This window comes from Corvus cornix, chromosome 8, assembly GCF_000738735.6.
Source record: "Corvus cornix cornix isolate S_Up_H32 chromosome 8, ASM73873v5, whole genome shotgun sequence".
Taxonomy (NCBI): domain Eukaryota; kingdom Metazoa; phylum Chordata; class Aves; order Passeriformes; family Corvidae; genus Corvus; species Corvus cornix.
This window is the reverse complement of record NC_046338.1, coordinates 9,537,704-9,563,571: the sequence shown is the minus strand read 5'-3', so window position 1 is coordinate 9,563,571 and position 25,868 is coordinate 9,537,704. Positions and strand designations below refer to the sequence as shown.

At 57.8% G+C, this 25,868-nt stretch overlaps 4 protein-coding genes across 7 annotated transcripts in view; 1 reads left to right on the top strand and 3 right to left on the bottom strand.

Moving 5' to 3' along the window:
- Positions 1-4,284, bottom strand: part of ZSWIM5 (zinc finger SWIM-type containing 5) — a 97,519-nt gene extending 93,235 nt beyond the window's left edge. The window contains exon 1 of the mRNA XM_039555931.1: positions 3,594-4,284. Within this exon, the coding sequence (XP_039411865.1) occupies positions 3,594-4,269 (676 nt within the window). The 5' untranslated portion in view covers positions 4,270-4,284. The remainder of the gene's footprint in view (positions 1-3,593) is intronic.
- An 8,297-nt stretch (positions 4,285-12,581) lies between these two features.
- On the bottom strand, positions 12,582-15,882 carry LOC104695246 (selenoprotein Pb-like). 3 transcript variants are annotated; one of them, XM_039556498.1, is made up of 5 exons: positions 15,780-15,882; positions 14,821-15,040; positions 14,509-14,721; positions 14,236-14,371; positions 12,582-13,598 (listed from the first exon to the last, which is right to left on the bottom strand). In XM_039556498.1, the coding sequence occupies exons 2-5, from the start codon at positions 15,024-15,026 to the stop codon at positions 13,353-13,355; spliced, it is 801 nt and encodes a 266-aa protein (XP_039412432.1). In that variant the 5' UTR covers positions 15,027-15,040; positions 15,780-15,882; the 3' UTR covers positions 12,582-13,352. The 3 variants fall into 3 exon arrangements, with proteins under 3 accessions (XP_039412432.1, XP_039412431.1, XP_039412433.1); XM_039556497.1 differs by having other exon boundaries at positions 15,775-15,876; XM_039556499.1 differs by lacking the exon at positions 15,780-15,882 and adding an exon at positions 15,751-15,769.
- A 1,366-nt stretch (positions 15,883-17,248) lies between these two features.
- Positions 17,249-20,087, top strand: HPDL (4-hydroxyphenylpyruvate dioxygenase like). Its single transcript, XM_039556464.1, has 2 exons — positions 17,249-17,324; positions 18,400-20,087. Exon 2 carries the CDS (start codon positions 18,411-18,413, stop codon positions 19,587-19,589), a length of 1,179 nt encoding a protein of 392 aa, XP_039412398.1. The 5' UTR covers positions 17,249-17,324; positions 18,400-18,410; the 3' UTR covers positions 19,590-20,087.
- A 528-nt stretch (positions 20,088-20,615) lies between these two features.
- Positions 20,616-25,717, bottom strand: MUTYH (mutY DNA glycosylase). 2 transcript variants are annotated; one of them, XM_039556463.1, is made up of 15 exons: positions 25,670-25,717; positions 25,319-25,437; positions 24,496-24,535; positions 24,124-24,197; positions 23,947-23,988; positions 23,799-23,870; positions 23,489-23,602; positions 23,127-23,224; positions 22,712-22,856; positions 22,537-22,612; positions 22,277-22,462; positions 21,950-22,095; positions 21,592-21,744; positions 21,398-21,448; positions 20,616-21,169 (listed from the first exon to the last, which is right to left on the bottom strand). In XM_039556463.1, the coding sequence occupies exons 3-15, from the start codon at positions 24,527-24,529 to the stop codon at positions 21,065-21,067; spliced, it is 1,296 nt and encodes a 431-aa protein (XP_039412397.1). In that variant the 5' UTR covers positions 24,530-24,535; positions 25,319-25,437; positions 25,670-25,717; the 3' UTR covers positions 20,616-21,064. The 2 variants fall into 2 exon arrangements, with proteins under 2 accessions (XP_039412397.1, XP_039412396.1); XM_039556462.1 differs by lacking the exon at positions 25,670-25,717 and having other exon boundaries at positions 23,127-23,335; positions 25,319-25,638.
- Positions 25,718-25,868: the final 151 nt, after the last annotated feature.

Genomic DNA, 25,868 nt, shown 5'->3' with positions numbered 1-25,868 from the left:
TGGCCGGACCGCATACCTTCCCATCGGGGCACAAAGGCTTATCTGTGGATAAGGAGCACATACCATGTAGGTTCCTAAGTGGCTGGTTACAACCCAAAGAACAACACAAAGCTCGATGCTTCCTCTTGTAAGTAATTGCAAAACCAATGAAAAAGGAGAATTCCCCCCTAAAATTACCCAAGACACTTGCCCACCCATCAGCATCCAAGATGACTCAAGGGCAAACCATATTATACCATACTGGGGAGCGCAGGCGAGAAACATGCATTTGTTCTGCCAGATCACAGCTTACTGTCAAAATCCACCAAAGGTCTTTTCTCTCTCCAAAAACCCAAGAGATAATAGTGTAAAAACTTTTGTTCATAAATATTTATGCAAGTGAACTTGTTAAAAATTAACCACTGTCGTTAAAGGTTTTGTATCCTTTAGGATTCCCGGCATGCAGTGCAGTTGCATGCTTTATATTAAGCCTGGCATTTCTGCATTCCTTTCCTGCATGCTTTTGTCATTTGTCTAAAAATTAAAAGAAAAAAAACCCACACACCACACACACACAAAGACGGGATCTGTACACATAATAATAAAGCAGTTTTTAAGAAGACAAAGATGCCTGTGTTCAACATCCAAGATCTTTCTTTGAGCAGGGAAAAAAAAAAAAATCAATTTAATGACTCCAGTGAGATCAGGGTCTAAGCCTCGTTTAAGTTTTACTAAGCATGAAGGAATTATTGGTTGATAATGTGGCATATATGTTTTTTCAGACCTGCCAGCTTTGTAAGCACGAAGGAGCCAAAGCCTGAAGCACTTTGTCCCCATGAGCACAACCCTCACCCCTCCACACCATCTTCCATCGCCAGAAGGTCATTCCTCCTGGATTTTGTCTTTCAATTTTTCAAAAGGATTTTTCCAACCACACAGAGAAGGAATTTCACATCTGTACTATCCCTATTTTTTCACAGGTCTGAGTCAGAAACACAACTGTATAAACATCTGATCTTTATTAACAGCAAATCTCAACTGTGCAAACCTCAGGTCATGGCGCCGGGAGCTGGTGGTGTCCGTTAAGGGGATCCTTAGAGGGGAACAGTAGTTTTGATTTAGTGCTGGAGAGGATCAAGGAAGCCACGGTTGGAGTTTTATTTTTTTCCAAGACATAATGGTTCCCAAGTTCCTATCTTAATTGCAAACACACACATGCAGCCACAAAGTGTTTGTGTCTCTGGTGGCTGGAGCTCTTCCACCTCACCTTCCAGAGGCATCCACAGGATGGATGTGGAAAGTTGGCGGAGGACATCTCAGCTATGCCTCCTGTCTATAAACACACAGCCCTTCACAGCCTTTTGTTTGATGTAAATTTTCCTGCTCCAGCTCAGGGCTGCAGGGATTGCTGTGACGAGGCTGCTCTGAGGACAAAAACAGAGGTGTCCGACCCCACGTCACCCACCCATTGCTGTGTGAAGAGGAGCCACACTACAGCCAAGACCCAAACCTTCCCACCCACCCCACCCCTCCCCCCCCCGGCTCCAAAGGCAAATTCCCATGGCGAGCATCCCGCGTGCCCCTTTCGGGCTGTGAAAACATGAGATAAATCACCCACCGACTTTGCGGCGAGCGCTTCCAGAACATGCTGCTTCATCTAAAAAGCTGACGGCTCGGAGGACAATGAGCGCGAGCTCTGGTTTCAAAGCTGGGGAGACGGTTTAGACTCGTCGGGGGGGACGTGAAACACCAGAGCCAGGACCATCCTCCCTGTTCTCTGGCTCGCTCAGAGCAGCAGCAAGAAGAGCAGGGAGACGGTGCAGATGGGATGCTGGATACCAGCACTGGACATCACTTTGGGATGGGACTGTTCTGCTGCGTGTCCCACACGCACCTGACCCCAGTGCTCACTCAGATCCTTCACAGAATTGGATAAAGGCTCATCAAAGCTATGTTTCAAAGACAAATAAATTTAAAAACTCTTTTTATAAGAAAATTCCTTTGTACAGAACCAGTCCTGGGTTTAGGCAACCATCACCTCTGTCTCCCACACCAGCTCACTGCATCCACACCTTGGTGAGCAGGTCATTCAAACATCACCCTCAGCAAGCTTTTATCTTCCCTCCCCCCTAATTTTAAAGTTCCTGAAGAGCTACTCCTCTCCTTCTAAAAAAATTATTTGGTTTTGATTTTCACAGTATTTTAAACAGAATAATTAATCATCTTAACACAGCCCTTACAAAATATTAATTCACGCCAAAAAAAAAAAAAAGGGTATAATCATATCCTCAGAGAAAAACCTTTTGTGCTTCAGGAATTTTCACTGCATGTCCTCAGAGGTGGGAGGAGAATTCTTCTGCTGCCTCCTATTCTCACATCTCAAATGGAAAATGTTTTGATAATGCTCTTCTGAATGTAAACTGTACCAAATGGGATTTTTATTATTTTTTTAAGCAGCTTTTTTCCCCAAAAGGAAGAACGGCTCTTTGAATAAACAGAGCGAACTACCCATTCCTTACAACAAAAACCACCCTCCCTTCACTCATTCACGCCATACCCTGGCACAAGATGAATTTACATTTCGCATTTGCAAAACAAATTCTCGCCTAATGTCATTTTAATGGGAACGCGCATTTCAATCCCTTCCAATAACAACGAGGAGCGGCTTATTTTATGTAAAACACCCCAATTTGTTTCTCTTTAAATATATGCGGATTTCAGATGGGGACAGGGACTAGAAGGACAGGGGAAGAGGAACATTTCCTCTCCGGCATTCCCCCTCCGCCAGCGCACACAAAAGCCACCTGCCCATGGAGAGAAAACACGATGCCATTATTCCCATCATGATTCCCACGGCCCCTTCGACATCGAACGAGCGTGAGAAGGCCGCGCGCATCCGTCCCCGACACGCGCATCACGCCAGGTCACCGGTGGTACCCGCGGGTCCACCCAACTTGTCACCCCCCACGGCCCCCTTCGCTCCCCCCGAGCTGGCCCCGCTGGACGTGCCCGTGCAGGGGCTGGGAAGAGGAAAGCGGGGGCTGATGCCACCCCTAGAGATGTTCCAAGCAGGGAAAACCCCTGATGGAGAGGACAAAGAGGAACGCTCGGAGCTGTTGGAGACATGCATTATGTTTATAAGCCTATCTCCCGGTGGAAGGGACAGGACCCCCGTGGGAGCCCGGGTGGGGGGTGCTCAGGGGTGAGAGGGACCGCGGCTGAGGGGTCGCGGGGGGGCGGGCAGGGCTGCGTGCCCTCCATACAACCCCCCGACGGGCACTCTGAGGGGGGGGGAAGAGGGGTGGTCTTTATTTTCCCCCTCGGACTGGACGGACGGTGTCCAAGCCGCGGGCAGCTGCCGGTGACCCCCGGGCAGACGCACCCCCCGAGGCGGGGGGAGGTCACCCTCGCCCTCCCACCCTCTCAAACCCCAAGCCGGCATCTTCCCGGAGGAGCGCACGGCGGTCCCTGCCCCCGGGGCAGGATTTTCCTGTCAAACCACAAGCGCGCCAGACAAAAGGCTTAAGTGCAGGAGGGGATTGGGGGGGGGGTTGGGGGGGGGGAGGGACGGACGGACACAGACGAGCCCCCGGGGGCCCCGTCCTGGCACTCACCGACTTGCAGCACGTTGTCCACCGCGCCGGTCTCCAGCAGGCGGATGCCGCGGCGGAAGGGCAGCCCCTCGCCCTGCGGCGCGGCGGGGGCGGCGGGCGGCGGCGGGCCGGCGGCGGGGCTCTCCTCGCCGGCCGGGGCGGGGGCGGCGGCGGCCGAGGGTCCCCCCGCGGCGGCGCTGGCGGGGGAGGCGGCGGCAGCGGCGCGGCCGGGCTGGAAGCTGGAGTACATGCAGATCTGCCGCTCGCTGCGGGGGAAGCTCCAGTAGACGATGCGGCGCTGGACGGGCTCGGGGATGCGCTGGAAGCGGCCCTCCACCCGCTCGAAGGCCCAGCTCCCCGCCACCCGCTTGGCCGCCGCGTCCAGCAGCGACTCGGGCTGCAGCAGGCTGCCGGTCCCGCCGCCCCCGCCGCCGCCCCCCGGCCCCGCCGCCGCCGCCGCCGCCGGCCCCGCCGGCCCCGCCGCCGCCGCCGCGGGGCAGCAGCCAGGCAGCGCCGGAGGGGCCCCGCTGGCCCCCGCGCCCGGCCCCGCAGAGCCGGCCCCCGCGGCCCCGGGACGGGGGTGCACGGCCCCGGTGCCCCCCGCCGGGCAGGCCCGGGAGCACAAGCGCTTGGGGCCCGGGGCGCCGGCGGGCAGCGGCGGGCGGAGCAGCTCCTCTCCCTCTCCTCCCTCCGCCATGGCTGCGACCGACTGAGCCGGGCGAGGGGAGGAGAGACGCCGAGGAGGAGGAGGAGAGGGCGGGGACCGGGGGAGGGTGGTCCCGCCGGCTGGGAACCGGCCCCGCCGGGGCGGGACGCTCCGCAGCCCCCCGCCCGCCCCCGCCGCCCGTCGGGGAGCTGCTGCCTGAGGCACCTGCCCGGCTCCCCCCGTGGTGAGGGCATGGCCCTGGGCATCGCCCGCTGTCTTCCTGGCCGTGTCCCCAGGCGGGAGGGGGACACGCAAGGGACGCTGTGCCCCCCGTGCTCGGAGGAGAAAGCCCCGCGGCTATGGGTCCCCACGGAGCTGGTGAGTGAAGGGCTGGCGGGCCATCCGAGCGCCAGGAGCCTGAGTTGGACCAGCAAGACAAAGGGGTACGGCGGCGCTGGAGGTGGCAGCATTGCCCCGGGGGTGTCGGCGGGATTGGCACTGCTCCTGCTGCGTGCCCGGCGGTGCCCGGCTCCAGCGCCCAGTCTGACCCACTGGTTACCCAGCCTCACCTGTAATCACCTACGACTTTACATCGAGTAACAGAGCAGACAGCAGTGCCCTGCCCCTCCATGGGAATCAGGGTTTGCTTTTTCTTTTAAAGCCCTGTAGTGAAGATGCTCGTCCCACGCATCACAGCAGGGTGCTCGGGTACAGGAACCGCCGGGTCCTGTAGCACACATGGCCTTTGGGGGAGGAGATGAAAAACATAGGTACTGCTGGCTCCCAGGGGCTCTGTTGTGCTCTCAGGTGGGATTACATTAAAGGGACGTATGAATATATTCAGCACATACTGCCTGAGTTGGCACCCCAAAATCCAGGGAGCTGACTCTTTGCCAGCATCTGCTTTCAGCCAGGGGTGATGGCAGCACCCCTGGGACTGGCACAGTGCAGGGCCGATGGTGAGAGGGCTCTGGCAACTGAAGTCCACTTCTCTGGGCCTCTACACCCTGCCATCGTTTTGCTGCTGTGTCCAGCAGGACACCATTCCAAGATTTTCCCCAGAAATACATTCCTGTTTTTGTGTCCTGTCTAAATTTAAGTCACAGACCTCTGAGGAAGAGCAGAGCTCACAGGTCTCCGAGTTCAGTTTTCTTGCTATTATTCTTAGTGCTTTGAGAATCCAAGACCGATTCCTTCCTATCTGCAGTTCAGTCACATCTAAACCATTACCGGTTACTCCCTTGTTGCAGAGATCGCCTATTTATTCTTACTGACAGAGCAAGAGTACATTTCCTGGAATAACAGGGCGACGCAATTAGGGAACAGGAAATAATTATGTGCCTTTGCTCTGCCACGAGATACCTCCAAGCCCAAGGTCTCCTCCGCAGGACACAGAGGGAAGGAATCAGGTCTCAGGCGGGTGGTGAGAGCAGACAGAGCTACTGCAATGAGAGATCTCCATTTTAGAGAGTAAGCCACAAGCTAATCGATGAAGGTCAGGAAGAGGTTTTCCTTGAAGGCTGAGGTGTTCCTTGCTGCCGTCGGTCTTGTTCAAAGTAATGAGTGCTAGCAGTGGCAGGGACTGGCCTGGGGCAGCAGCTGCACATAGATTTGTTTACACACAGATTTTCCCCAGGAATCACGTCCCCATTTCTTTAACCCTGAAGGCCATTTTGCTCTCTGTAAGAGTTTGTTGCGACAGGAAGCACTTGCCACAGGAGCACTGCATTTTGCCCATCACCTCTGCTTGCTGTTGTGGTGACAGGTCCTGGGGTGAGAAGAAGGGCTTTGTCCACCTCTGCCCCTCCCTGGCTGCACAGAGGGACCTCACAGGGCCATCCCAAAGCACCCTTCTGGCCCAAGGTGGAGCACACCTTCCTGGCAGAGAGCAGTCCAGCAATCTCAAGCTTTTCTGATGATGGAAGCTGTGGGCTCTGGTGTCACAGAATTTCTGCTGGCACCTGTGTCTCCCTGCAGCTTCCAGGGCTGCTCAGGCAGAGGGTGAGCCTGCATGAGAGCTGGGACACAGCAGCCCAGCTTGTCTGGTCCCTCTTTCACCAGTCGCTGCAGAGCTCACCTAGTGACAACCTTGAGTGTCCTTACTTACGTCGTCCCCAGACAGTGCCAATAAAGAGGATTTTAGACTTCAGCCCAAGCAGGGATGTTATTCATTCCCAATGAGCTGACTTTTCACTGCATAAAACATATAATCCAGATTCAAATCAAAGCAAGGTCGGTGCAGTGGCTGGCCAGCCTGTCTCGGGGGGGTTAGCATGTTATTTCAAAGACAAACCAATCTATTTTTCCTCTCTCTCTTCATTCGGAACATTTGTTGCTCCCCATTCCTCCCCATCTTTCCCTGTACCTTTCATTACTGCCTTGAATTTTGCAAGGGGGAGAGCTCTTCTCCTCCCAGGGAACATGGACAGACCTCTTCTCCCTGGGGAAGGATGCAAAATGTCAGCTTCCCGCCCAGCCCCTGATGCTGCTCACTCAGAGCCTGGAACCAGGTACATCAATAATTCACTGCACGCTTTCCTGAGCCCGGCCATTTGCTGAGCCTCTACCACTGGCAGCCCTGGTTCTCCTCTTGTTTTCAAGGCTGTTTGGTCAGGGTCTGCCCATGCTGCAACCCACCAACTCCAGCCAGAGGCCTGACCACTGGTGTTATCCACCAAGTGCTGATTTCTCCTGTTGGCTCCAGGAAGTAAATTTTTTTGAGTCCCTGGCTAGAAAATTGACTGACCAAAGGGGCTGGAGCCCCCGAGGCTTTAGACCACAGTCAGGCAGCAATGCAATGCAATATCCTGGGAAATTCTTTGGGTGCCAGCTCAATCAGAAGTCCAGCTTTAAGATGCAGGTGCTGTGGAGTAAGAAAAACTGCTTTCATCTTACTAGAAACTAAATTCAAGGACTGTAAAAAGGAGAGAGGACAAGGATGCTGATGAGATGCCTCTGCAGGCTTCCTGGAACCTGTGCTTTGTTTTATGGCAGTCAAGGTAAGTGATGGCTGGTGCCACATCTCAGCCTAAGGGGATGTCACCTCCTTGGGTGCTCTCACCTGCACAGCTGCTCTTCTCTCTCCCCACTGTGCCCAAACCTCATCCTCAGCAAAAAGACTGCCTTTCCCTGGACATCTTCCCCCCTCTCTTGGATGCTCCCATGCTGCTTTGACATTGCTTTGACTCCCAACAGTCAATGCTGTGCCCTCACTAACACGAATGACACTGCCTGAGCCTTTAGAGATGACAGCACAGCTTTGCAAGGCCCAGGGAGCACCAGGGAAGTCCTGTGGTGACAGATGAAGATATACAAGGGCAGAAGAAGCTTTATGGCCCATTAACGATGGGAAAGAAACAGGATAGTAGAGTGCAGGAAGACACCAAGTTCCTGCTCCAGCCACCCAGAGGATTTGCTGCTCTGAGGCAGCAAAAGACAGGCTTATCAGCAGCCAAGCTGCCTGCTGCAGCCTCCATCATACGGTACTCACTGGAAGTGTGGCTGCTTCTGCCTTTCCTATGTTGTTGATGCTGTTCAGAGCAGAGGCAGAAGGGAAAGGACACAGGGAATAACTGTAGCTCCCCTGCCTTAATGCATTTGGGAGCAGAGGAATCCATTGGCCAGGACTGTTACTCCTTAGCATCCTTGTAGATCCAATGCCCAGGAAGAGACAGAGAGCATTGTCTTATGAAATATTTGGCCTTGCAAGCAAGAGGAGAAACACCTTGATTTGGCTGCCTGTGGAGTTGAGCACCATTTTTAGATTTTCCAGTGCCTAGTAAGGTCTCCAACAAAGCATAGACTGGAGTTGGAGCTTTTTGCTGTCAAACCGTTCAAATCCCCTGTGGATTCTCCACTGATTCATTAGCGCTGAGTTATTGCTGTGCTCCTCTTCCAGCAGGGACTCTAATAAAGTGGCTTTTTGCTAGCCAGCCAGTTATTTTATGAAACTTTCCAGAACTGACAAGCTCAAAGACCTCCTTCAGGTGTGACTGCAATTGTCTGTGTACTCAAAAGAGAAATGCAAGGACTGAAAGTACCATCTCCCCTCTCCAAGCACAGGCTGAATTCCAAGATCAAATGTAGGATGGCTGTTTTCACCCTCACATCGATCCAGGAACAGCTCTACTTGCCTGTGTGTCCCTGTGTTTGCTCAGGCTGGGATGGTGCAGACCCAGACTCCCCCTTGTACCCAGACAGAGACTTCTGGCTGTTGGAAGCTGTTGTTCCCTCTCTCCCCCACACATGACATTACATCTCTGGCTTGCCAGGGCTGCCTTCCTCCAGCCCCTGTAAGATCAGCAAAGTGCTGAGCCTCTGTCTTGCCACGGAGATTTCAGCACCCTTCCAGCAAACGCATTTGCTGTGCAGGCAGCAATTAAGCACAGAGGAGCTGCTGGGCGAAGACCCTTGGCTTCCAGGAGGAACAGCCACCTCTCCAGCACGAAGTCTAAAAGCACAGAGTGCTCCAGAAAGTTACTCAGTCCCGCACTGGAGAGATGTCCATCCCAGCCAGGCTGGCTGTCACGGCTGAGCTCAGCAGAAAACAGCCCTCTTGGGCCACTGCACCCCCCTTTCAGCCACTGAAGTTCCTTCCCCTTAATTAGGGATGCTAAAATAAACAGAAAATCATTTTTCAGGCTACAAGAGTATGAATAAGTGATGACAAAGCAAGGGGTAAACAATGCTTCTGGTTAGCCTTTAGCATGGGGTCTGCCCTGGCTTTGGAACGCGAGTGGATCGCAGGGTCCGGCTGGGTGGGAAGTTGGAGTCAGGCATTTTGGCAGCTCTACCAAGCTGTGGTTCCTCAGGTGCCGTGAGGGCCATCACTGTCACATCTGCCATCATCCCAGGCCATCAACAGCAGGATTTGGGAAGCCAGCATCGCACCCAACCTGTCCCCAGGAGAGGCATGTGGAGAGAGACACAATCACCCCTCAAAACACCCTTCACATGGCAAAAAAGGATTGTCTTGCTGTCTGCTTTCCTGGCAGGAGGGGACCCTGAATTTTAGCAAAGCTCCTACAAACACAAGGACCAGGGCAAGATCCAGTCTCAGCCCTGGGCACCTGCCCTGTGCTGCAAATCCATGCATGAGTTGGGCTGGTGAGATGTGTTTCTCCCAGAGTGTGGGTTGGGCTTTTTCTGCTCACACTGGGCTCTTTCAACCCCCTGATGTAAGCTGTAAATAACAGAAGCAGACTGTGCTGGATGGACAAAGAAAGGAGACGAAGCCACAGAAGGCCGTGCTGGGGTGAGAGCTTTGGTATTCCATGGGGCTGGGGCTCCAGCTATGCCTCCCCCAAACCACTCTGGACCCACCAGGAGGGAGGGAAAGAGCTGGGATGGGTCTCTCATAGGTCATCAAATGGCCATGGAGTGGCTTGAAGGCCTTCGGAGGAAGGAGAGAGACTATAGAAGGAAACAACAAGAGAGGCAAACCTGTTGTACGCAGCTTTGCTCAGATGTCAGAGAGGCACCTCCACCCTCTGTCCTTGGGGACTGCTTTGGGATGACTCTGCTCTCCCTCTGCCAGCAGACAGAAGATGGGGCATGCCAAGCATCTGGGCTTTGAAAACCCAGGGAATGGACTCTGTCCTGCTGGGGGGCCTCCTGCCCAGCCTGGTCCCATGGTTGATGCTGAAGAGGGAGATGGGAATGAACATGGCCAAAATCTGACTCACCTCTGCAGCCCCTGCATCGCTTCCATCGACCCCCCTGCACTGGTGGCCATGCAGGGACCACTAGTCACTGCTGCTGGCTCATCCCTGCTGCTGTTTCTCTGCTCTGTCCCATCTCCTTGGGCAATGCTACACCAAGATGAGTCTGGGCCTCTTCACCAGGGTCATCAGCAAGTTGGCCAAAGCCACAGATGATCTCTCCAAGCCTCATTCCCCAGCTCCTAAGCCACAATGGAGATAGATGGCTGCCATCTCCAGGCAGCAGCAGCCACCCTGACCCCATAGAAGCCAGAGGGGCCCGGCTGGGCTGGACTTGGGGGACAGAAATGCAGCCGCCTGCATTTATTTTGCCTAACAACAGTGATCCCTCTGTATATTTTCATTCTGTTTTCCTAGGCTCAGCTGCCTCCTCAATGAAATGTTTCCAAAGCAGCCTGGCTTGGCAGCACGCCAACCCCGGCTGCCAGATGAATGGGCGGAGGAGGAGGGACCCATTCCTCTTCTTGACACAGCATCGCTGCACAAGAGGCCTCTGTTGACATTAGGACTGGCTGTTCCTCCTTTCCTGAGAGGATCTGCCTGGCCCTCAGCAGGAGCAGCACATAGGGCCAAGGCTTCATGTGATGTGAAACTGGCATCTGTCCTCCTCCAGGATGGTGGCACAGACACGGGTACCAGGGTACCATGGTGCACCCTCCTCCAGGGTGGTGGCACAGCCACAGATAACAGGGTACCGAGGAATGGCACTGTCAGGACCTGAAGCCAGCCCTTGTTTCTGGCCCTTGACCCCCCAGCTGAGCCAGCCCCCCAACAGGTGAGGATTCCTTGAAGCTCTCTGACTCTACTAACACCATCATTCTCCAAGACATCGGTGATGTAGAGAGCCTGTTTCCTCCCCCAAAACACCTCTTCTCCACTCCACCCAGAGCAAAGCTCTCCCTCAGCGTCTCAGGAGTACAGACACTGACACAGGATTTGCAGAGCTACAGGTTTCTAGCAGCTTTCAGGGGTGAATGATGCCACAGGGGCCCCAAGCACGGAACCCCAAACCCTTCAAGTCTTTGGATAACAATATGTGGAATAGCATCAGCTTCACTCTAAACCTTTGCCACTACTCAGTCATGTAGGACTTCACCCAAACGATGTCACAGCTCTTTCCCACACCTCAATGTCTCTACCCACAGCAAAATGCCCACCCAGGCTTTCAGGGCCAGAAATTTGTCTGCTGGGAGGTGATCAAATGGTAGCTGTTGCACTGGACTACACACCCAGCACCAGATGGGATCCCTCTCTCTGCCACGGCGAGTGGCAGAACTGGTCATCAGTGAGGGAGTGCAAATCCATATATGCCCCACTCATTACCTGTCACTTCCTTGGCACTCCTGCACCTCCTTTAGGAGCTGCACAAGGAAAGGATGTGGAATTTAACACAAGTGCTGATAATGCATCAGAAGGCCAAAGAAAGAGACAAAAGTCATCACCATCCTTCCAGTCTGCACCTCTTCCCCCGACTGGCTCCTTTGGCATCTCCTGCTGGTGGCCAGCACCCAGCTAAGGCAAGCCAAGGACCAGAGGCTGGATAAGAGCAGCACCCAGCAGCACGCCACAGGAACACAGCCTGCTCCTACCAGCTGTGGCGGGGAGACCGCTCTGCCTGGATCTGGTGGAAAAGAGGCCAACCATGCATCGATAAGATGAATTAGTTGTCTCAGCAGCACCGGCAAAATGAGCGAGAGGAGCCGAGCCCGTGAGGCCCGGCCTGCTTTGTTTCAATTACAGCAGCTGCCAGAAGAAAAAGATAACCTCAATATTGATGGCAGGAGCAGCAGACAGAGGTGCCCTTGCAGGCTACTGGGAGCAGGTAGAGGAGCCAGGGGGAGGAGAGATGGAGGAGGGGGAGCAGGGTCTCAAGCCAGCACCCCGTGGGAGACCCTGGCTGGTGAGAAAGACACATCTGATCCCATTGTTCTCATCCCCATGAGGAAGAGCTTCTTTTCACCCTGGTTCCTGTCCCAGTCGCGGTGCAGAGCATCCTCCATCAGAGACAGGGTGCAGAAATCCAGCAGCAGGACACACCACCATGTAACACTGAGCAGAAAAACATCTCTTTGCTCCCCACTCAGGCAGTGGGGCCTAGAGAGGTGTTGAGTGGGGCAGTGTGGGATGATGGATGGAGCTGGAGTAAAGGGAAGAGACAGGCCTGGGGCACCCCAAGCTGCAGGCAGGCATGACTGCCTGTCAGGGAAACAGCACCCACCTGCCTGAGGGCTGGGGAAGCCCCACGATGTGCCTGCAGTGGGGACTGGTCTGGGCACTGGGGACAAGATGCCCATGGTGACTTTGGACTGCATGTGGGAACAAGCAGCAGCTTGGGGCAGGCACCCCAACATCACACCCACAAGCCAGGCATGGAGGTGCTGAGCCAAACATCCTCCAAGCAGCACAGTGTTAATGTCCTGGGCTCCCATCCTGGGAGGCAGCCAGAAGATAGGAAGAGATGGGGTCTCTTCGGTTTTCAACCCCTTTGCCTCCAGCTCCTGCTCAGGGGATGTAAATCATCACCAGCTGCTGCATCATGGGGTCTACATCAGCCCTGTGTCCCTCCCTGTGCCCAGAGCACAGCCCAGTGCTGAGCAAGACCCCCGCCCTCTCTGGGCCCAGCAGAGGCCAGACTGAGCAGTGATCACTTCACAGAGGTTTTATTCATACTCCGGATATTCACACTGCCCTCCTACCTCGCTTACCCTCAGGAGAGACCTCCGGATCCTCACCCTGTCCTCCTCGGGCTGTGCCCATTGGATACAGCCCCTGGGTCTCCAAGAGGGGACAAGGCCACCATCTTGCGGCCACCCACCACCACTGCACATACCCATGTGCACGGTCTGGGGGGTGCCCAAGATGTGACAGCTGTGGGGATACAGGGTTTGGACCATGGGGAGCTGCGACATGCCACTGCTCCTCGTGCCCTCAGTCCCCTGGGACCACGTCCTGCGGGGCACACACTGTCCTTCCCCTCGCTCACTGGCCAGGACACCCAGGCATTCCAGGACATCCATGGGTGTCTAGATGGGCAGAGGGTGCCGGCAGTGCTGCTCCCATCCCAGCTCTGGCCCCTCCACCCCCACCCTGCTGCTCTGTGCAGTGTCAGCCAGCAGTGACCAGAGACCTCCTGGTTTGCACAGCGGGCTTCATTGAGCACAGAAAGGCAGGCAGTGGCAGAGGAAGGCTCAGAACTGAGCCATGGGGCTGAAAATGCAGCACTGAGCAGGGTCCAAGGGGAATTTCCATCCCTATCACAGCGTAGGAGTGCAACCCACTGGAGGGATGCTGGAGGGAGTTGTTAAACCAGCACTGCTGGTGACCAGCAGCCCAAAGCAAGTCCTTCCATGCCTCTGTGAAGTGAGTTGGGGTGGTCTGCACACTACTGGGTTCTGCGAGGCTGCCCAGCCTGGTTTAATGCTCATCCCCCTCCTTTTGCTTCTTCCCCTTGTGATGGAGCTGGCCATGGTCTCCATGGTGGTGGTGAGCATGGGTAGCAGGTTTGTGGTCCTCAGTTGGGTTTGTGTCTCTCTTGCTGCTGACCTCGTCATGGTGGTGAGGATGGAGGGGCTTGTGCTGGTGGATGGGGGTCTCTGACTCCATCCCCTCATGTTCAGGAGGTGAGCTCGGGGTTGCATGACCCGCTGTGGTACTGTTAGCCTGAGGAAAGTAACACAAGGAAGGACTGGTGTGGTATGTGAATGCCCACAGAGCCCTGCAGAAAGCCTGGGAGCACAGCTCTGAGCTGGGAAGAAGGCAGACCAGCATCCGTCATACAGAAAACTGTGGGTCAGAGCAAAGGCTCTCCAGCCCTGACCCAGGGCACAGGGAGCAGAGGAGAGGCTGAAGCACACAGGGCACAAGCCTCTACACCAGTGTCCCTTGGCTCAAGCTGTCTATGGTCCAGAAAAGTGACTTTGCATTTAGTATTTCTGGATGTATTTTTCTCCTGGGAAGTGACTAATCACCTTCCAAGCTCAGAGCTACACCCTTTTCTCTGCTCTGAGCTTGCCACCTCTGCATCCACTGCCTGCCCCTTTCTTATATCAGAACAGTCCTAGTTAGCATTCCCAGACCTGGTATATGACCCCTTTAGTCAATTCCTTTTCAACTGGAAAGCTCTGACCTATTTACGTGCCCTTATTCCAGACCTTTCATCACCTTCCCTCTCAAACACAGCCGAGGGCAGCTGCCAATCTGGAACCCCTCCCCAACACGGAGATAAGATTGTTTTTGCTGATGTGTAGTGCCAGAGGACAGAATGCATCCCAGCTCCAGCGAGCATTCCAGCTCTTACCTCCTGGGTAGTGTTGGGGTAGAGGGAGCAGTTGCCACAGAAGTCCTTGATGTGGCTGGAGCGGATGGCTGCCTCCACATAGGGGAAGTGGAGGAAGCTGAAGGGCAACTGGATGTGGAAAGCCAGGCGGCCACACCTGAGGGGAGAAGCCATGGCCTGGCTCAAGATGGGGGACTGGAGTCCCCACAGCCCAGCCATGAGGGGAGATTTTGGAAGCCCATCAAACGCTCTGTAATGCCCAGAAAAGCCTCAGGCGAGTCGGGGGACACTCACCGGTCATAAACAAGGAAGTCGTCCTTGTCACCCCTCAGGACCTGCCAGACGTCAGGGTCCTCCTGCTCCGGCTGGAAGACGGGGACGCCGGGCGGGGCATGGCGCTCCAGCTCCGGCAGCATGGCGCGGGACAGCGGCGCCTTCTCGTTGACGATCATGTAGCGCACATCGGCCATGCCCTGCCGGGCCAGCCGCTCCCGCAGGCCCCCGAGGCTGCGGGAAGGAGGCGCTGGGAGGGGCTCCCGGCGCAGGGGGCTGCCATGAGCTCCCGAGGCGGCGGGGATTGTTCTGGGGAGGGGGAGCGGGGCTCACCTGTGGGCCTGCCTCAGGCAGAACTGTCAGCTGGCCTTCAGCAGGGCCACCACCGTCACCTGCCCTGCCTCCCCCTCCATGGGGCTCGAGCCATTGATGGTCCATGCCGGTGCCTCCTGGCAGATCCGGCTGCTGTCGGCTGCCTCCTCGGAGGCCGAGGCCAGCCCCAGCCAGGTGGCCAGGGCCAGCACCAGCAGCCCCCCCATCCTGGACCCCGGCCCTGGCAGGGGGACATGGGGTGTTATTCTCCTCCCAGATCCACTGCAACCCCAAACTGTCTCCCTGCACCCTGCTCCAGGGTACACAAGGACTGGTGGGCAGTGTTGGCCTGGTCCTGGCACTGGGAGCCAGGACCCCCACCCCAGGGGGCAAGGAAAGGGGGATGAGGTGGGGAATTGGAGCACCCAGCTCCTTGCTACCATCTTTTGTGGACACCCAGTGCCACAGCATCCTGTTCTCCCCTGGCAGCAAACACCCACTCCATACATCAAGAGATGAAGGCGCTCCTCCTCCTATGGGCCTTCTCCACTTCTCTGATCCCACAAAACAAACCCAGCCCCAGGCAGCGGGCTGTCTTTACCCCAGAAGGGAGCCGGGATACAGCCCTCGTCATCTCAGCCACCAGTGAGCAGTTACACGGACAGAGATGGTTTCACCTTCAGGTCACCTTGAGAGTCCTTGATGCCCCACAAAGTGCTTTGGGCGTACACAGAGCCTTTAAAGCCCTTGAGTCCCAACATCTGTCTGAAGCCCCTTCCTCTCACAGCCCCCTAACCCTGCCCACCCCAAGATATTCCCCATTCCTCTAGTATCCAGCACATTTAATGGGCAAGGGGGAGGATATGGGTCTGGGAGGGATGATCTGGGGAAGGAGCAGGGAGATGCAGGATCTGGTCAAGGCGGATGTGCCCCCAATTCCCAGCCCTCTACCCCGCGAGAACGAGCCCTCGATACCGCACTTCTCCTCGCTGCCGTCCTCCCTTGCTCCCGGCCCCAGCAGCTTTCAGCAGCTTCCAGCTGGCCCTGGTCCCCCTTTTATCTCTTGTCCACTCTCCCCGCCCAGGAGGGAGGAGAAGAGCCTGGCTGGAGCGGGGACTGCGCCCCGGCCGCCACCGCCTGCCTCGAGGGGACAGCAACAAGGCAGGCACTGTCCCCGTCGGTGCCATGTGGCCTCGGGGTGCTGCTGCCACAGCCCGGCCCAAGCCGTGCTGGGGCAAGGCGGTGCCTGGTGCCGGGGTGACGCCGGAGGGTGACAGGCGGTGCTGCAGGGAAGAGACGGACACAGCTGCTCCACACCTCCCAGGCACAGGAGGGCTGGGGGCATTGCCAAGCACTGCTTACACCAAAGGCTTGCAGAACTGTGGGGTGACCTCGAACAGCGCCACCCATGCACAAGGTCCCACAGGAGCCACCAGTGCAGCCTCTGTCACCCTGCAGCCAAAAAGATGGTGCCTCCCTCACACCCTAGGGTGCTGGAGCTCCCTGCCCTGTGGGGTGTCACCCCAAAGGCTGTGCTGTTCTGTTGTGCCCATGGCCACTCTCAGGCCAAGCTTGGCTCCACAGCAACCCCCCAGTGTCCGGTCCTATGCCTCTTGTCCGGCCCCATACTGGGGCTGTGGTGGTGTCGGTGTTCCCTTGGGAAATCACAGCAACACTGGATTCCACCCCCCAACCAAACAAGAGGAGCTCACCACTCTGGCAGCACAAGGACATCTCTGCAAATATTTGAGCAGTTTATTGTACCTGGGATCTGTACAAAAACATGATAAGGCAGGGAAGGGCAGCAGGCACAGTCACAGCGGGGGCAGAACATGATCCCAGCCACACAGAGGGGGGATTCGTCTGAAAAGAGCAGGTGGAGAGGGGATCGCTGCTGGGGGGCCAGAGGGTCTCAGAGGTGTCTGCAAGGATGTGGGGCCGTGGGCTGGATTGGTGAGCAGCCCCATCTCATGACTGACACCGGACCTTCCCCAAAGCTGTCAGCCCCCTCCCCCCCCTCCCGGACGCTGCTCCCCCCACGTCCCCACCGGGTACTCCGGACACGGTGAAGCGCCCAGCACTGAGCAGGGACACGTTTCCCCAGTTCATGTCCTGGGACTCGGGCTGACGGGAATGACCCTGCAGACATGAGCTGTGCCCCAGGGAGCCCCAGCCACCGCCTGGCAGGCGCTCCCCTCCTCCCTTGGCTCATCCCGAGCCGCGGTGCCTGCGGTTTTCAGCCTGGGCAGCTTTTCGTCGCGCAAACGCAGCCCGGCACCGCCGGGCTCGGTACGAACCACGGCACCCGCAGCGGGCAGCGCGTTCTCCGTGTGCCGGCCCCGTCCCTGGCCGGGCGAGCCCCCCGATCCCCCGCCGGCTCCGCTCCCGCGGCCGCCCCGCCGCCCCCGGGCAGTGCCGGCGCCGTGCCCGGCCCGCCGTGCCTGGTGCATGCCGGGGAGGAGCGAACTGAACCGCCCCCGGGCCAGCCCCGCCCGGCGTCCCCTTCGCCCGCAGCCTTGACCCCGGTGAGCCGCAGCCCGAGGGCGAGCGGGGCCCCGCGGGCACGGGGGTGGCGGGGCGGGCGCGGGGAGCGGGGGCGGCGGGAGCGGAGCGGGGATGGTGCCGGTGCCGCGGTGCGCAGCGGGAAGCAGGGCCGGGAGGAAGGAATGCTGTCCCATGCCCATGTGCGCACCGCGGCCCCACGCGGTCCCTCCGCCCTGGGCTGGTGGGAAGGAGCGGGGAGAGCTCTGTGCACACGCTTTTCAGGAGGCAGGTGAAAAGGAATATTTCAGCAGGTGTGTGGCCCCCAGCCCACTGCACACCTGTGGGGTCTGGCCAGGGCGGCTCGTGCATGCCATGGAGTCGGGAAGCCTCAGTGGGATGCCCTGGAGAGGTGATGCCGATTGGGGTTTTGGACAGATCTTTTTTTCCCCCTTGAGTGTCACAGCTATTTGGATGGCTGGGGAGGAGGGTCCCTTGGCCGAAGTGTCCTTCCTCTGTGCCCCTAGGGCAAGGTCATTGTTCCCAGCCTGTTGCAAAGAGCATGGTGGCTCCATGGCCTTGTTGGGGAGGGGAAGGGCACATCAGCCTGTCGAGACCCCACTGCTCCCCTCCATTCATGGGACACACGTGACAGGCACTGGGGCAGCACAGGAACATTTTAGGTGTAACCAGTGTGTTGCTCCATGTTTACCAGTCCAACCTCCATGTTCCTGGTACAGGACATTCCCACCACAACCCTTGTCCCCATAATCTTGCTTACACATGCAGCACAACTCCTGCACCGGGAATCCCTGCTGACCTCCCTGTGGCACTCCCAAAGGACACAGGGCTCCAGAGGGGACCCTCTGGGCTGCAGCCAGGGCTTGAGGCTTTCCTCCTCTGGAACCTCAGGCATAGGGCAGCAGAGCGAAGGGCTGGTAGGATAGCTTGGCATCCTTGGGCAGAGACCCACTTTTTTAAAATACTCACAATTAAAAGGTGTGAGTTTACACACATTTGCATCTGTGCTTGCAAACACAGGTGGGCTCTGTGCAAGGTGTGGGAGTGGCTTCTCCCCTGGGCCAGCAGCCCCCCTGACCCCCTGCATCCTCCCCACAGCCTGCTCAGCCATGGCAGCCTCACTGATCCGCCCCTGCTTCATCTCCCTCCACCTGCCCTACAGGCAGGGCTGGGCCCAGCACCTGGCCAACACCTTTCGATTCCAGCCAGTGGCCATGCGGGAGACATCGTGTGTCCGGCAGCTGGCCTTGCGTCGGGAATCTGCCATCTTCCTTGTCAACGAGCGCCTGGCACCTGCCAGCACCTCATCCCGGGATTTCCTCTATGACATAGACCCCCAGCCCGCCTTGGGCACGGCCTCCAACGTCTGCTTTGAGGTGGATGATGTGCCAGGGCTCTGCAAGCAGCTGCAGAGCCAGGGATGCTCCTTGCTGGTGCCCCCCACTGAGCTAAGCGATGACGGTGGTTCTGTCACCTACGGGGTGGTGAGCTCAGTTGTGGGCAATATCAGTCACACCCTTTTGGACCGATCCTGTTATCGGGGACACTTCCTGCCCGGCTTCCAGCCCATCCAAGGAGCCCCCTCAGCCACAGGGGATGGGATCAAGATCACACACTTTGACCACATCACGTACGTCTGTCCCCGGGGCGGTGCCCGGGCAGCTCTGGACTGGTACCAGCACTGCTTCGGCTTCCACCGCTTCCATCTGAATGCCCAGGAGAGGCCAGCTGAGGGGTACGTGCTGGGGGGGCAGGGGGTGGGCATGCTGCTCCTTGCATTGCAGAGCACCCAGGGCACCCCAGCACGTGGCTGCAAGCTGGTCTTTGCCGAGTCCCTCTCCCAGAATGGCACCAACCAGGTTGACATGTTCCTGGAGCAGCACGGCGGGGCTGGGATCCAGCACGTCGGCCTCTGCACCACCGACATTGTCAGCACAACCAGGGCTCTGCAGCAGCGGGGGGCACGGTTCTTCACACCCCCCACCACCTATTACAGCCAGGGGGGCAAAGCAGAGGAGATCCAGAGGGCCGGGCAGGATCCCCACATGCTGGCAGAGCTTGGCATCCTCCTGGACACCACAGTGCCTGGGGACAAGGGCCAGCTGGGCACTGATGCCACGGAGAGCCCCGCTCAGGAATATTTGATGCAGATCTTCACCCATCCCATCTTCTCCGAGGAGACCTTCTTCCTGGAGCTCATTGACCGTCGGGGCGCGCCGGGCTTCGGGGAAGGCAATATCCGGGCACTGTGGAAAGCTGTACAGGTCTACATGGACCAGCAACAGTAGTGCAACACTGCAGTCCTCCTCCCTCAGCTCCCCATCCTCTCCAGTCCAACCCTGGGGCAAGGACCGTAGAGATCCCAGTGGGGGCCTGTGGCATGGCCCAGGTGGGCAGGGACCAAGGGATGGCTCCAGGTCAATCTAGAGCCAACTCAGTGTGGGAGCAAGACACTCAGGGGAGCATGCCCCAGGATGGGCGTGATTCTCTCCTGCCCTGGGTTCACAGTGTTTATCGGCCACGTGTGAAGAACTTTCTGCCTTAGTTTCTTAGTTTTTTGTAGTTTCTTAGTTTCGAGTCCCAATTTATTGAGACTTGAGCCTGCAGCATGGCCAAGAGCAGTGCTGGTTCCCCGGACGTGGAGGGAAGAGGGGCTGCCCGAGGGGAGTGGATAATCTGAAGGCCATAGATTTGGCCTCTCACTGGCAGTGACCACCCACAGCATGACCAGCCCTGGGGGGCGAGTGGTGGCCTCTTGCTCCTCTCAATTAAAGAATTAACAAGCACTGCTTTGGGTTTTTAATCCTCATATTTAAGATGTGCTGACTGCCAGGCAAGGATGAAAAGGCCATTTCCATTGCTCAAGGTGGGCTTGTCCCTAAAATTGAGGTTATTGCCCCTTGCACCCCGCCAGGACTGTCCCCTGTCCCTGCCAGCCCCCAGCATTGTGCCTTTGCAAGGGTGCACCACAGTCAGCATGAACAGTGCTGAGCAGCCTAACAAAGAAATGTAAAAGGAGGATAAAACCCTACAAAAAGCCCTGGGAGCAGTTGTTCAGCCCCAGGGAGGAGCAGCCCATGGACAGGAGCTGCACACCCCTTGGGGGCTGATGCCTGCCCTTACAGGAAGGCTGCTCTGGGTGCCTTATTTGGGGTCACCAGCAGGTAATGCTCAGCCAAGGGGCTCTTGGGTGCATTAATGAAGAAATCCATGCTCTCCCCATCCCAGATGTAAGGAGCCTGTTGGCTATCTTCATGTTCCACCCCAGGCTGCCCAACACCCCCAGCCTAGCACAGTGCAACAGAGACAGAAAGTCACTTTAAAAACCCCACATACTCGAGATTTATTTTCAGGTCCAGTAAAAACAAGGGAGGGTAGAGCAGCATCCCCAGTCGCTGGCTGGTGGATGAAATGCAGGCAAGGGGACAGGGCTGCAGGAGCAATGTGGCCACAGCCATCCCACCACTGGAGAGAAACCCCTGCTGCCCTGAGTCCACGGTGCCAAAGTGGTGCCAGTACACGGCTGAATAGCCCCAGGAGGGCTTCGGCCAAGGAGGGAGAACAAGTCTGGCTCCAGGATTAATCCAGAACCAGTGGCCACATCCAGGTACAACTCCAATGGAGGAGGCAGGGGAAAGGAAGATTGGGAGACCATTACAGTGCTGTGTCCTGGGCTTGCTGCAGCACAGGGACACCATTGCCACGCCACGGGCAGGACTCAGCCCAGCGTGGGGCTCTGGTGTGTCACAGGAGGAAGGTGCCCTCAGGGGGCAGTTGGTGCCCGGAGAAAGGCGTGGAGGGAGAGCTGTGTCCCAGGGCAGGTGCTGCCTGCTCCCTGTGCCTTTGCCCCGCGCTTCCGCTTGGAGCCCTGCAGGAGACACAGCAGGGCTAAACCAGACCCCAAGGGCCCCCACAGTCTCCAGGGATTCCCCCTGAGTACTAGGGACACCCAGGGGCAGTGCCAGTCAGGCAAGTTCCCCTGCCACGGGCTGGGGATGCTCCTTGGCCTGATCCCAAAGCCCAGGGGGGTTCAGTGTGGCACACCAAAAGCTGTCCCACAGCACTGGGGCCCCAGGCACCCTGGAGCACTGCTCACCTTGACAGGGCTGCTCTCCTGCCTGCGCTGCTTCTCGTGAACTTTCAGCACCTGAAGGAAGAACAAGAGAACCCAGAGCTGAACAGCAGCAGGGTCCTGGAGCTGGGACATGGATTCCATGGAGCTGGAGGAGATTCCAGGGATTTTCTCAAGATAACTGAGGGAAGGGGGAAAGGCCCAGGTACCCCCCATACCTTCTTCATGGCTGTGGACACAGCCGAGGCATGGAACTCATTCTCTGTCACCCAGCGGGATGGGGACAAGGCAGGGTCCAGGGTCACGTCCCCATCCAGGGGCAGGGAGTAGACCACATATGTCTGGTGGATGTGGGAGAAGATGTGGATGACCTGTGAGGGGATGGAAAGACACATGAGATGGGCAGCTGGCAGGCAGTGGGGGATGCAAAGGGCACTGAGTCTGCCAGGGCTCTGAGGAGTGGGGTAGAGCTTGGGAGGGGTGACAGTGGGGAAGGGAGACCCTTATCTTGTGTGATACATCCCCTAGGGCTGAGCACAGGGGGCTCACACTGCAACCCTCCAGCTCCAGGCTCACCTCTCCGATAAACCGCAGGCCTTTGGCTGCCACAGGCCGCCCCATCCATGCCTGAAGGTGATCAGCCAGCTCCTCCCTCTCCCTCTCCTTCTGCAGATCTTGAGCCAACGGGAGACTTGGGAACTCCCAGAGTCCAGCCAGGAGACCTGGGAAGGAGGCATGACAAAAATGTGAGACAGCAAGGGACACATCCAGGGACACTGAGCCTCATCACAGACCCAAGGGGCTCCTTTCCCCACCCCAGCAGCCAGTGCCTCTCCCTCTATCCCTCATGCAGGTGGGAAGGGGCTGTGGTGCTTTTATCTCCCTCCTGCCCAGCCCCATTACCTGAGCTTGGTCTCTGCACAATGAGGTATTCTGGGGCGCCGTGGCAGCCCCTCCGTTCCAGCACACACGTGGCCGTTCGCATCGCCCGTGGAGGCTTTTTCGCTGCTTTCCGGGGAAAGTTGGTCACCCCCAGGCTGCTGTCCCATGGCTCTGTGGCTGGGGGGCACAGGGGACAGTCCCCAACACCTGCAAATACCAATGTAACAGTTGCTGCAGGGCCCAGACCTGGAGCTACAAGAGAGATCTTCCCACGTGCTTACCACAGTCCTCAACATCAGGCACTTTGGGGGGGTTTCCAAACAGCTTCTGCGAGGTGAAGGCCAGCTCCTTCTCCACCTGCAAGGGGGGACAGAAGTGAGGACAGGCTCATCCACCAGCCCACCTTGTCCCCAGGTATGGCAAACCCTCAGGGCCACGTTGTGGGGTCACACTTACCCTGCGCCACGTTTGGCAGTGCTGCTTCACTGGGCACTCCCCGCACAGCGGGGCCTTGGGCACACACACAGTTGCCCCCAGCTCCATCAAGGCTTGGTTAAAATCCCCTGGGCGACTCTTGTCCACCAGGACATTGGCCATGTCCCTGGAGAAATGGCAGTGAGAGGCACGGGGATCTGTGGGGAGAGCATCCCAGGAGCTTTGCCTGCTTCCTGCCTGTCAGGGGGGATGCTCCTAGGTAGGCACAGGCAACAGAGCTCCTTTCACCACCTCTCCCAGCAGCACCAACTTCCCAAGAGTTCCCATATCCCATGCCTGCTTCCCTTCACAGGCTCAGCTCCCCAAGGCTCCTGAGTGATCCTGCCCTTGGCCATGACTACCACAGCTCCAAACAGAGAGAGAGCATTCCCCTTACCAGAGCTGGTCGATGACAGCCGGGCTGCTGGAGTCGGCACCGATGCATCGCAGGCGGCACAGGACCCGGATCACATTCCCATCCACGACGCCAGTAGCCTGGGACCCGGAGCTGGGGTTACCATACTGGGATATGCTCCATACAAAGAAGGGAGCTGGGGTGCTCCCAGGATGGAGAGGGACACACACGAAGCCAATCCACAGGCCAAGCTGGGTGGGAGTTGAGATGCATCCCAAAGTGGGGGAGAGAGCCAAGCACAACTCTGGGGAGCCCTTGGCTTGTGAGACCCAGCAGCAGGACCCTGCCAGGAGTGGGGCTGGGTAGCAGAGGAGGAGACGTGTCCGCTGATGCCCAGCTCTCACCTGTCCGTACGAGATGGACGCGATGGCTCCTGCCGTGTATCGGCCCACGCCCGGCAGCAGCTTCTGCAGGTCCTCAGCTGTCCTGGGCATCCGGCCAGCCAGCTCAGACACCACCTGGCAGGGAAGGGGCTGAGCTCAGGGAAGCAGCTGGGGTGGGTGTGTGCAGGTAACCCATTTTGCCCATGGGAAGATGGGATCCCAGCCTCTACAGCCTCCTGCCAGCAGCACAGCCCCAGCCAGGCAGGGCAGACGTGAGCCAGCGCCAGCCATAGAGGGGTTTAGAAATGCCCCTTCTCCCCCACTCCAGCACCTTCCTTGCTGCCTCCTGCAGACGCTTCCCTCTGGAGTAGTAGCCAAGGCCAGCCCACAGCTCATTCACCTCCTGCTCCAAGAGACACAGCAGGGTGTTAATGGAGAACCACAGGGCAAGGAGAGCATCCGGTCCCAGCAATGCTCACCTCCAGGGACGCCTGTGCCAGAGCCTGCAGAGTCGGCCACTTCTGTGGGACAGAGGCAAAGGGACAAGTCAAGGACAAGCAGAGTTGTGCTCTGCCACTAGGGATCTGCCACAGGCAGTGGACAAGCTCTCCAAAAGGGGCAGCCTGTGGGCACAGGACTCTGTAAGGAGCAGTCACCTGCATCCAGCGGTTGTAGTAATCGATCACTGTAGCCACCTGTGTCTGCTGGAGCATGATCTCGGACACCCACACTGCAGGGAACAGGGTGGGGTTCAGAGCAGAGGCTCCAACGCCACCCACACTTCGTGCTGTGGCCACGTTAGCACTGGCTACAAGCACTGCACAGCATCCAGCTCATGGGACTCCCTCCCACCCCTCACCTTCCCCACATGCTGCCCCACAGGAGTTCCCCCAGGCCCAAGATGGTTCTCCAACCCCCCAGAGCCTTGTGAGGGGAATCAGTGGCTCTTATGGCCACTTCAAGCAGTTTATTCCAAGTATGGCACCCAAAGCCACACCTCACAATGCCAGTCCCTGCATATCCCTCACCTGCATATCCCCGTCTGTCGGCATCTGGCTCCATCACTGCCTGGAAGGGGAAGAAAATGAAGTGTGAGAAACAAGGTGATGCAGGACCCCACCACAGAGGGGACCTGCATGTAAAATAAAACAATCCATGGTGTGTTTTGAACACTGCAATGGAATCTGAAATAGAAGAAATGTTTCCCCCAAGCGCTCAGAAGTTCTGGGGGTAATCAAGTGACAGCCAAAGCACCGTCGTGCTGATGAAATCCCACATGGAGACTTATTTATGAAGTTCAAAATCCCATAGAGAACTGTCCTACACCTAAGCCCACCTGCACAGGAAGCAATTGGAGGCAGATGCAAATCCCACAGAGGGGCTGTGCAGTTCCCACCATTCAGACAGATGCTGTAAAGCTGATGCCCACCCTCAGCACCACAATCACCCTCAAGCCACTGCTGCCAGGCTGAACACAGGCCAGGCAGGAGCTCTAAAAAAACGTCCAGCAGGCTTAAAACAAATATATGGGAAACCTTCTCCATGCAGCACTCACTGCTACAGGGTTTCATAGAGGCAGGAACAAAACAGGATTAAAAGACAGCTAGACTAACCTTGCCAGAGATAAATAGTCCTCTTGAAGGTTGTTTGAGAAGCGTGCCCTGCTTTTACTCTTTATACCTAGGGACTGGCTCCAGACCACCCACCACAAAACAGCCAGGACTAGCTGGGAGCACTTCCATGCAGGTAGGGATGCATCACATAGGGAAAAATACCGTGGTCGCTTCAACCAGGCTCCCTTAGGGTAGAGTGAGTAGCTCCCCACCCCCGCTTCCCACAGTCTCCCCTTACCAGTGCCCTCCAGGGAAGGTCCCGCTTGCATCGGTCGTACCAGGCGAGCAGGTTGCCGCGCAGGGCCTCGACCTCAGCCGGGTCGCTGAAGAAATGCCGGGCGGGCGGCGGAGCGGGCGCTGCAGCCAAGAGAGCGGCGCGGGGTCAGCGCACGGTGGGAGACGGCGAAGGGCTGCGGGGCTCGACCGCAGCACAGGCGGGAGCCCGACCGAGCCGCTGCTGCGCGGACGCGCACCGAGTACCGGGCGTTACGAGAACCCAGCAAGCACCGGAGACTGCCGGGGCTGGCGGCCTATGCCCCGGAGAGAACATCCCATCCCCCGCTCCCCCAGCCATCCCGCTACCGGGCACCTCCGCGGGGCGCCGCGCGCTTCCTGCTCCGCCCCTGGGGCGGGGCCGCGCTCCCGCCGCTCCGCCGGAGCGCCCCGGCCGCCGCCGCTGCCCGGGCCCGCGCGGGGCTCATGGCGGGGCCGCTCCCGCCGCCACCGCGCGCTTTCCCGGGAAAAGCTCTCCCGCCCCACCCCCGCGCGAGGGCCAATCAGAGCGGGGG